The 11009-nt window shown below is 41.8% G+C and overlaps 1 protein-coding gene across 1 annotated transcript; it reads left to right on the top strand.

Moving 5' to 3' along the window:
- The first annotated feature begins 175 nt into the window (after positions 1-175).
- On the top strand, positions 176-8591 carry SNX5 (sorting nexin 5). The gene is made up of 12 exons (XM_035897067.1): positions 176-292; positions 776-909; positions 1497-1618; positions 1950-2073; positions 2706-2801; positions 3605-3710; positions 3790-3865; positions 4706-4745; positions 4846-4932; positions 6026-6185; positions 6929-7014; positions 8034-8591. Exons 3-12 carry the CDS (start codon positions 1545-1547, stop codon positions 8079-8081), a joined length of 897 nt encoding a protein of 298 aa, XP_035752960.1. The 5' UTR covers positions 176-292; positions 776-909; positions 1497-1544; the 3' UTR covers positions 8082-8591.
- The last annotated feature ends 2418 nt before the right edge of the window (positions 8592-11009 follow it).

Here is an 11009-nt window from a genome sequence, read left to right as displayed (position 1 = left end):
TGTTTGGAGGGGAAGGCTTGTCAGTGATGCGCAGGTAGTGTTCAGGCTGTCATGCTTGTCAGTGTGTGCTGTTCCTGGAGGCAGCGGTTTAGTGCAATGTGGTTCTTGTTGACAGCTGATGACCAGCCTAGCTTCCCTAAACTTACCTGATGCATGACCAAGGCTTATACTGTGAATTCTGTTGCAGCTGAGGTCTGTATCTGTAGACCTGAATGTTGATCCTTCTCTCCAAATTGATATACCTGATGCCCTAAGTGAAAAGGACAGAGTGAAGTTCACTGTGCATACTAAGGTAAGATCATGGAGTAGAAAGCAGTCTTCATAAATGTTGTAAAAGTCATTTGTGTATCTGCAATACACATACCTGTAAAGATGGGCTTGGCAGAAAAGAAAATCTAATTGGGTGGAGCTTTTCCACTTAAAGGGGGCCTGAGGGTGTATCTATGAGGAAACTTCAGATTTCCTAAGACTTGAATACTCTCCACGTAGATACAAGGTAGCTGATATGCTAGATTGGCTTTGAGGAATCTTAGCTTGACACCAGAAGGCTGGGGGGCAGGGGTGGGGAAACCAGTACTGTGAAACTTCACAGAATAAACTGCATTAATGCTGTTCCACACAGTGCCTTTTCTTTAAATAGTCTCCTTAGTAGTAAGGTTCTCGAATGAGTGCCAGCTCAGCTAAAAGGGAGTAGGCGAGGCTCTTACTAGGCAAAATAGCTTCCTTTGGAAATGGACAGAACTGTTTTTAAAAGCACTAATTTACAAAACAGTAGGGCTTCTATATCTTCTCTTCCAGACTACGCTGCCAGCTTTTCAAAGCCCTGAGTTTTCAGTTACAAGGCAGCATGAAGACTTTGTGTGGCTGCATGATACGCTCACTGAAACTGAAGAGTATGCAGGACTCATAGTAAGTACTTCCTAAAAAATGTAATTCTAAACAAAAGACTACAGTGATTTAAAGTGCGTACTAGTAAGGCCATGAAGTCTGCTTTACCAATGTTACTAGTGTTTCATGACTTGAGTGTTCCCTATGCTTCCTTTTGTCTTAGTTCCCAAACAGCTTGAGTGATATGGCTCTATGTTAACATTCCATATAGCTTGGAGCAGCAAAAAAAGCTTGATGCTCTGAGTTCCTGACTCTATGGTGGCACTAATATCTGCCTGAAGATAACACAGTGAAGTACTCTATTTAATAGACTCTTTCTTTTCTATCATGATTCTTTAGGAGGCTCTGTGGACCACAAAAGATGGTTGGCTATGGGGTGCATTATAGAGGCGGTTCCTCTCAGTTGGTTTTCCTCCTGGGGCAGGGGTAGCACAGAGCTGTGAGGGGCAAACAGGAGCCTAGACATCAACATGCCTCTAGAATTCCTGGATGCAGAGCCTTGCTGGCTTCCCATGACCAGGCAAAAGGGCCTCCTTCCAGTGAAGTCTTGAAGTGATTTTGGGAAACTTTATTCACTAGCATCTATCACTAACCAATTCCTTGGCTAGATACCTCCAGCACCTTCAAAGCCTGATTTTGATGGTCCCAGAGAGAAGATGCAGAAGCTAGGGGAAGGAGAAGTGTCTATGACAAAAGAAGAGTTTGCCAAAATGAAGCAAGAGCTAGAAGCGTAAGTAGAATGAGTCTACTGACAAAAGCTGTGCTTAGAGAAGCCTCCTGGGAGAGCAACTTATCTGGTGGTAACTGATCTCGGGTGTGACTGTTTTGAAGGGTGTCTGCTGCTGCATAATCTTTAAAAACCTGGAGCTGGGATGTTGCCAGAAGTTTTGCTCAAACTGGAAAACTTCCTGGCTAGAGAGATTGAAAATAGCTTCTCTATCACTAGCTAAATATTTCAGAAGCATGCTGTTGAATATTTTCCCTGGATAAACTTAAAGCGATTCTTTGTATATTGAAGAAGGCAGTACAAGAGGGGATCTCGGTCTGTTCTTTCCTTTCAGTGAATACCTCGCTGTCTTCAAGAAGACTGTATCATCACATGAAATCTTCCTTCAGCGGATTTCTTCTCATCCTGTGCTCAGCAAAGATCGCAATTTTCATGTTTTCCTGGAGTATGACCAGGATGTAAGACACTTCTTTTGTTTTCCCCTTTCAGAGTGAGGCAAGGTGTTAGTAGTGCTGTCGCTTTTCTGGGCACAGTCAGAATGCTATGTAAATCTACGTGCAGCATCAGCAAGCAGATACTGCCAGTACTTCTGTGAGATGATTAAAGGATGAAAGCCTGACCTAGACCTTCTTCTGCTATAAATCTCAGTGTTTCTTAATCCTGGTCAAGTTAGTTAGGAAGGCAATTTTGTATGTCTTGACATCTTGGGAACAAGCATGGTTCAGGTGTACCTGTGCTCTGTGTTGCATGGTCCTAAACTGGAAGAACAGAGGTGTATTAAAGTCAGTACTGCATCTGTTTTGTTACACCTAATTATGAGTGATGGATGCTGATCCAAGATATGTAAGGAGAAACGGAGCTGTTCCTGAGAATGCAAAAGTAACACAATACTTGAACAAGTTCAAGTCAAGCCATTTGTTACTTGAGCCATCTTTGTACAGCTTATATGGGTATTATGGAAAGCTTGGAAATCAGCCTGCTACGTCATATGCTAGATAGAAATTATGTTACAGCACTGCAAGTGTCAAAATAGTCACTTTTTTCCCCCCCTTGGGATGACTTTAAAGCTGTCCTGGCCTCTCTGTTGCAGCTGAGTGTTCGGAGGAAAAACACGAAAGAGATGTTTGGTGGCTTTTTAAAAAGTGTAGTAAAGAGTGCTGATGAAGTCCTCTTCTCTGGAGTCAAGGTAAGGTAGTTGGTTTACCTCTTAGCCTAATCTTGATTTGTTTCTTGCTTCCTGCTGCAGGGAGGTTAGCCATGTATGCTTCAGGCTTGATGTGTGTAAGGCTCAGTTACTAATGCTAACCTTCCTTGTTACTGTTGTCCCAAGTTGGGTGGAGTAGCCTATATTAATTTTAGCTTTTATAGAAATAAGGGTTGCCTTAACACCTGATACTGGTGGGGAGGAAGGAATTGCAGCTTCAGCAGATGTGTTTGTGGCTTTTGTCTGAACAAATATGATTTATGGGTTTCTGCTTGTACTAGATGAGATCAAATACCAAAGACTCCTGTAACTGGTCCAGCTTCAGCTCTTCTATCACGTTGCTGTGGTAGCTCTTTCTAATAGACTTGCTGTCCTAAACACAATGTTGTGAAATATTATAGTACATGTAATGTTTGGTGTAGATGTGAAGCAAGCTTGTAAACTGCTTAACTCTCTCAGCTACTGTAGTGCAGCTGGCCTGGGAAATAAAATCCAACAGCTGGTAGCCCTCTAATAGCAACTTACTGGTTGCTTCAGACAACCTGCAGTATCGAGTAGTTGAGTGTCAAGTCCATATTCACTTCATCATGAAGAAGAAACTTGCCAAACGGCTTGGTTTGTCAAACCTTTGTCTCAGGGTCTTGTCTTGAACTCTGTTCTTCCGTAGAGATTGATGGGCATAATGCTCAGGTGGCTATGGTTATTTCTTTGCCTCTTCCCAAAATAGGGAAGAGCTTGTATTCTGCAGTAATGTAACTGACTTAACAGGTCATACTCTCTTTCAGGAAGTAGAAGACTTTTTTGAGCAAGAGAAGACTTTTCTTGTAAACTACTACAACAGAATCAAGGATGCATGTGCAAAAGCAGATAAGATGACAAGATCTCACAAAAGTGAATCTTTTCAAAGACCTTTCTAAAGACCTTGCACTCTTGCTGATTTCAGCCTGAAAACCTTGTCTTGTTCTTGCAGATGTTGCAGATGACTATATTTATACTTCAGCTTGCTTGAACAGCCTGGCATTAGAAGAACCTACAGTTATCAAAAAGTAAGCAATTCTAACTGTTCATAAACATATCCTCAGTCTGGGAACTTGAAGTTCCTTCTGTAAAATCCAGGGGATTGTCACAGCTGGTTTGAGTTCCTTGAATTTCAAGGAAGTGGCATTGAAACTTTCTTTTCACGCTCCTGGTGCAACAGACCTAAAACTATCAATTGCATCTGACCCTTATCTAGCTGCTCTCTTGCCAGTTGTGCCCTAGAGCTGAATTGTGCTGGTCATCAAAGCTTCTTCTAAACAGAAGTCTCCTTGAATTTTTTTCAGGTCACAAACTCCCAGAGAATATGGGAGAATGAGGTTTTGCATCTGTGTTCTAATGTGCTGTTCAATACAACCTCAGCTTACACTAGGCCTATGCTGTCTTTGGGACCTTTGAAGTTCCAGAACAGTGGGCGTTTTTTAAGCTGTAGAAACCTAGTCACCTTTTTGAGGTGAATTCTTTCACCTCTCTAAACTTTGCTATTAATTTGCCAAGACCTTGTTAAAACACAAAGTGTATAGCTGAATAAACAAGATGGTTCATCTCTCTGGGAGAGCAGCAGCAGGGAAATTTTCCACAAGAACTTTTTGATCTAGAGATCAGTGTTGTTAATTTACATGGAGTCTAGCTGCTCAACTGTACTAGTCTGTTAGGCTGGAATCAGCAGCTCTTGCATTGAACCTTTTGTTCAGGTCTCTCCCTAGACCTGAGTTCTCTTCAAGCTGTTGTCTGGGTCTGTATGGAGGAGTAAACTCCAGTCTTCAGCTTTTTTGTTTCCTGTCAGTTGATCCTGGCATTTGTCAGACTAAGAGGTATCTACAACTTATTTATGCAATTTTTTCCCCTAGGTACTTGTTAAAAGTTGCTGAGCTCTTTGAGAAACTCAGGGTAAGAGAAGCTTGGGGGGGGCTGGGATGGGGCAGAAGAATCTCTGAATCTGGATGTTGCTGTTTCGTGTTACATACCAACTATCTGATCTTTCATGCAGAAGGTAGAGAGTAGAGTTTCATCTGATGAAGACTTAAAGCTCTCTGAACTGTTGAGATACTACATGCTCAATATAGAAGCTGCTAAGGTGAGAACAGTTTTCTTTTTGAAGCTTAGTTTTATTATTAACATCATGACTCACTCGTATCCTTTGTGCCTTAAGAAGACACGAAGGTAGACCCTGGGTCTGCCTACAAAACCCACCACTCCGTAACTACAGCAGAATATAGAAACTATATATTGGCTAGCTGAAGTCCAGCCACTTAGAGGGCTGTAAGGCCTCCAACCAGTTTTAATTTGGTATGTAGAGAGGAAGACCTCATCAGATTTCAGTAAGTGAGTTGGAGCAAACTGAATTTGAGTCTGCAGCAGCATTCTAACCCTTCCGCTGCCTGGGTACTCATGACTTGTCAGTAAAACCAATGATGACTAATTAAAAATCCTGAAGTAAATCCAAACTGCTATAGTACTTTATCATGAATATGTGGTAACGTGAAGGCTATTGGAGTCCAGACTTCCAAGAGGGATTTGGTAAACTGATGTGGCTGCAAAAGCTTTGCCAGCAACTCTTTTCTAACCAATACTTGACTTAGCAAGGGGGTGACTATGCTGTAGGTATAACCTGGTGGTCCTCTTCATCCAGTGTCATACCTCTAATGTAATGTACCCTGGCACATTCACTACAGGCTCCCTTGGTGTGGTGTACTGCTATTTAGGTATCAAGACTGTACTGCTGCTAAAAAAAGGAATCAGCACTGAGACACGTTCTGCTTCTTATGTCTAGGTTAGTATAGCGCTTCAGTCAAACTGTCAGATCTCCAATGAATTAAATAGTGTATCCCTTACTGGAAGTAGACTGAGGGAATTCAGGCAGTGCTATTACTCCTTAGTGGAGAGGCCCACCTTACAGAAGGATAAAGCTACTTTAAGGGAAGAGGTGATGCCTACAGTAGCTGTCCAACTTCCTTGACCAAGGCACAGGTGACTGTCCTGAATACTTGATACTGCACTGGTGAAAGGCTCCTGTTGCTATGCTAAGAGCATAGCAGGTTATAACAGCTTGTTGGAAGCAGCAGAATCTGGTGCTGAAAGAAGTGAAACCTTCTGCTAAGGTAGTTGTAACCTCAATTTGGGAAGTAGTCCTCTTAAGGCTTTGATGCACTATTCCTGTCTACTTTCAGGATCTTCTGTACAGACGTACAAGGGCTCTTGTCGACTATGAAAACTCAAACAAAGCCCTAGATAAAGCTAGACTAAAGAGCAAGGACGTCAGGCTGGCTGAGGCACATCAACAGGATTGTTGTCAGAAGTTTGAAAAGATTTCAGAATCTGCAAAACAAGGTAAAACAGGCTTTGCTGTGTTTATGCTGAAGGGAGATGTTAATGCAGTCCAGGTTTCCATCTGACCTTCAACTATTGAAGGCTTCTGAACACACTCTTGAATCACAGTCTGGATGCCCCAAGGACAGTATAGATGCTTATAAAACTAATGCAGATAAATATTTTTAAGAACGGTTGTCTGAAACAGAGCAATGTCAGTACTACATCAACCTTAATTATAAGTCCATAGCATTTGCTTTCCAGACTGAACTCTTGTTCTCAGCCTCCACCTGAAAGTAACTATTCAGGCTTCTAATTATCTCAATTAGAACTGTGCAAACATGCTTTTGCTCTGTCCCAGTACAGCAGAGTGCCTCATACAGAGTTTCAAACACTGGTTCTTAGTATGTGCCTTTGGACAATATAAAACAGAGGAAACATGCTTTCATGGTACACACACTACTCCTTTTAATGTTCGTGGTTTTTAAATGTTCTATGTTCTCATAGAGCTTGTGTGGCTTACTTCTGTTTTATTCCAGTAATCTTCCTACAAACCTTTCTGCTGTAGACAAGCTCACCAAGATGTCAGTGTTGATGAAAGTATCTTCTGGCTAAGAACAGCAAGACTAACTCTTGAATCTTTTTGTAGTCAAGTACTGTAACTAGACTTGTACAACAGAACTCATGAAACATAAGGAGCTTTATTGAAACAGTCACACTTTTTGTACATGTCTTGTCTTTTCTTTGTTTTTTCTTCCCTGCAGAACTGATGAGCTTCAAACAGAAGAGAATAGCAGCATTCCGCAAAAACCTAATTGAAATGGCAGAACTGGAAATAAAACATGCAAAGGTGTGTTCTTTTTGAATTTAACAGGCATAGCTTGAGAGAAGCAAGTACAGTGCAACTTGAAGGATTTCCTGGGTTCCCTTTAAAACTAGGAAGTGTAAAATAGAACAGCTAGGCCCTTTAGCTGAGATCTGAAGAGGAGAAGGAAAGTAGTGAAAAGCTGCAAGTTATTGGCCAAAACAAAATGCTGACAGTCTTATCTGTCCCATGCAGAAAGTCTGCTTTCATCTTGTCATTCCTAGGACACCAACCTATTGCACTGCAAGTGAGAAGTCTCAATTTTGCAGGTAGTACACAACAGCTCACCTAACTTCCCATGAGGCAACCTCATCTGTGGTGTTTGACCCCTGCTGCATCTAGAGGCAGCTGCTGCCTCAAGTGTTCCTGAGTGCTGTGAGAGCACATTCTGCAGCTTGTGATCTAGCTGTCAACCTTTCCCACCTGGCTTGTTGGTGGAGGGGAATGCTGGCTTTGTAGCAGCCTCTGCCAAGCTTTACTGAGCAGGCTTGAAGTGGGCTGCAGAGACCACACCATATAATGCTAGCTTAATCCAGGGAAGTGTACACAGTGTAGAGAACAACGCTGGAAGCCTCAGGAAGAGGAAACTCTGCATCCTCAGCTTCTTTTGAAGAAGGAAAGTCTAATTTCCCACTCCCTGAGAGTCCTGGACTTCATCACAAGTAGCTACTTCATTGTTGAGCTTAAATGTGACATATAAAGGCTCAGTAATGCTGCTCAGTTTGGCCCACTTAAAAAACTTACTACTCTGTCTCTTGTCCCTCTCTTTCCCACAAACTGAGTCATGGTTGCAGGCCAGCAGGAAGAGGCAGATTGCAGAGTGTATGATCTGTTTTTGACGCGTTACTGTTTGAATGCTTGTCTTTGCAGTATAAGCTCTTTAGCATTGTCATAGGCTACAAAATCCTGGGATGGACCTACTATTTTGGAAGCCACTTCATTGTGGAAGGCAGGATTTAAATTATCAGTCATACTAATCCAAAACTAATTCTCTTTCTTTCCAGAACAATGTCTCTCTCCTGCAAAGCTGTATTGACTTGTTCAAGAACTAAGGCGCCTTATTCTGAAAATGTGAAAAAAGCATCAATTGCACTCAATGGCCAGGGGCAACTTATTGGCTTGACTTCATTAGCTTAAAATAAATATTGTCACTGAGATTCTGTTTTGATTAATACTTAAATATGTTGATAGTGATACATTGACTTTCTTGGTATAAATGAGAGCTGAATTGTGTATGAATTGTCTGGATGTAGCTAACATCCTGTTGGCTGATAACTCAAAATGAGTCAAATGTAAGAAATCAATTTGCTGTTGACTGACTTCATCTAGCAGAAAATCTTTTCTGAGAAGATCTCCTTTTTTGCAGGATCATAAAGTAATCTGTCTCTTCATAGCCCCGATATATTTAAAACTTGCAAGTGGGAGTGACTTATATGTGTAGTAATTTTATAAAGTAAATATCTTAACATTCCACTTCCCAGACAGATTTCTACTACAATATATTTTGAATTTCTATAACTACATTCAGTATTTGTACACTTGGGCAATACAGCAAATAAAGATGTCTGATACAACAAGCTGTTGTTGTATGGCAAGACTTTGTGTGGGATGTAAAGGGACAAACTGAAGCTTCAGGCACAGACCTATGGCAAATTACTCATCACCTGGAGCTCTTCATTCAGAGTGTTAGAGATAAATACTTGAGTCAATAGGATTGTTCTTGGAATGGGTGTTGATCTGAAATGTGGGGACTTCAGGTCATGTTGCTGTTTGAATAGCTCTCTTAAACTTTTACTTCCTATATGCTGCACACAAAGGAAACGAAGCCATTCAAAAGCATTGGTACGCATAGATGGTTTGGACTGCTTCAGGCTACTTTGACAAAATATGAAGCATGGTAATCTTTATACCTCCTGCTAGCAGTGAGAGGATGTTTAAAATCTCAGGGCTTCTGGAAGCATGGCCCTTGCCAGTCTTCTATAAGATAAACCCCTTTAAATGTGGTATGGCCAATTGCTGAACACTGCCATAGCTGAGGCAACTCAGCCTATAAACCCCAGGGTCATCTTTCTACAGGCTGGCTATCATCTAGCATGTATGGGTATAGGTCAGTGAGCCATACCCTTCTAAAGGCAGCCTTCTGAGTAAGCAGAGTATCTGAGCCTTACTTAATTTCTTGTGACTAAACTTCTAATCTTGTCTGAAGTAGGCTATGTGGCTATGCTTTGGGCAGACTGCCTGAAGCAGCTTCAACCAGAGAAGCTCTGAGAATGGGCAGCTCAGCGGCAGTGTCTAAGGATTGCTCAATGGTTTACTTTTCTGTGACCAATTGCTTTTTCTATTTGGCACCCCAAGAAAACTGTGCAGCTCTTACCAGCCACACCATCCTGCAGCAGTCTAGCTGAAAAACATCTGAATGCTGTTGTCTTTTACCTTTGTTTGGTGGGGAATGGTTTCAACTTGTGGTTGACTAAGGTTTCTGGAGTTCGTGCTCGGCTTCTGCCCAAATAGCTCAGTTCCTGCAGCAGCCATGTAAGTATATTGCTTGTGGATATGTGGCCCCTATGTAGAAGAGCGATGTTGGTAGCATCGCTGTCGCCGATGACAGATGTTGTATAAACTCCAAGCCACTTGTCCAGCTTGGGGCTACTAGTTGCCCCAGGACAATTCATGCTGGCAAAGCTTTGGCTTTTCCTAAAAATGCACACTGTACCTTTTGCCCTCACTTCTGGTTGCTTCATCCTAAGCTCTGCTGGTGTGCCAGGATGAGATTCTAGTATGCTGTGGCTCTCAGAAGCTGTGGCTGCTTCATGCCCTTTTGCACCTATGGCACAGGCAAAGTAGCATCTTGCTTATGGAATACTTGTATATGCTGGGTCTTTCCAAACCTAGCTCCAGTAGCTGGGTGGTTTTTGTGAATCAAGGTCAATAGCCAGGAACTTGCAGCCTATACCTAACTGCCTTTGGACTGGGTCTGAAGAAGTTGAGCTCTATGTTTATTCTAAGCTACTTCAACTCAGTTCAGAGGCCTTTCATATTTTCCTCCGAGAAAGGCTGCAGCTAGTACTGGCGTGACAAACAACACTTTTTGTCCTTACTCCAGAAGCAGTCTAGACTACTGTGGGCTTCATGCACTGACATTAGTAGTGTCTTTGAAGCTTTAAGTGAGACACCCTTATTTTTTTAAATATTCTTTTAGAGCTCTTCCATGAGATGTTTGCACTCTAAATTCATGACATAGCTTGATTTGGATTAAAGTGTTAATCTGATCAGATTAAAAGTATGTGAAAGACTTTGAGTGGGTATAATGATGGCTTTATACTGATGTTGTAGTTATTGTAGTTATAGTTAATTTGCAAGAAATGGTAGCTATAAAGCAGTCTATGCTAATAACACTGCTTCTGTGAAGGAAGCTGTTTTGTGTCAGCTATGCCAGTAGAGTGCATTACAGTCAGCTTCAACATCTGAAATGTGTTGACTTGGAAAATACTAGTCGCAGCACAGATTGCATTTCTGGAGGCCAGTGGGTGGCAGGCTGGGACAGCTGCTGATAACTAATTGCATGACGCTTACCCTCAGTCTGAGTTGTAATGAAGTACTGGAAAGGCTGCTGCATACCCTGGTTTCTTACCTGGCAGCTGGACATATGTTGATTCATAAAAAAAAAATAATTAGCTGCATCTGTGAGCAGTCAGCTCATAAGGAAGGGCGGAAATCTTTCTTTAACTAATGTAATATGACTGGACCTGACTTCTCTTGTAGCAGAACCTTGAGTAAAGCCTTAGCAGAATAAAGATGAGCACAGGCAAGTCGGTGTGATAAAGCAGGTTATCATCAATGTGAAAATAAGTTTTTAGAAATATTGCTGGGACTTAATTTAAAAGGCTGGTGTGGGGGTGAGAGCAGAGTTTCATAGGTGTCTTAAACAAGGATTGACTCTAGCGTACATGTCATGATTGCATCTGTAAAGCAGTTTACAA

Source organism: Egretta garzetta, unplaced genomic scaffold, assembly GCF_000687185.1.
Source record: "Egretta garzetta isolate BGI_Z169 unplaced genomic scaffold, ASM68718v1 scaffold17, whole genome shotgun sequence".
Classification (NCBI taxonomy): Eukaryota; Metazoa; Chordata; class Aves; order Pelecaniformes; family Ardeidae; genus Egretta; species Egretta garzetta.
This window is presented reverse-complemented; position numbering and strand designations above follow the sequence as displayed.

What these genes read in the sequence shown, in the direction of transcription:
- SNX5 (XM_035897067.1), top strand. Translation starts at nt 1,545, where the DNA reads ATGCAGAAGCTAGGGGAAGGAGAAGTGTCTATGACAAAAGAAGAGTTT. An exon ending in GATGACAAGATCTCACAAAA is followed by an intron (nt 3,711 to 3,789) that starts GTGAATCTTTTC and finishes TTGTTCTTGCAG; the next exon opens with ATGTTGCAGATGACTATATT. An exon ending in TTCAGAATCTGCAAAACAAG is followed by an intron (nt 6,186 to 6,928) that starts GTAAAACAGGCT and finishes TCTTCCCTGCAG; the next exon opens with AACTGATGAGCTTCAAACAG.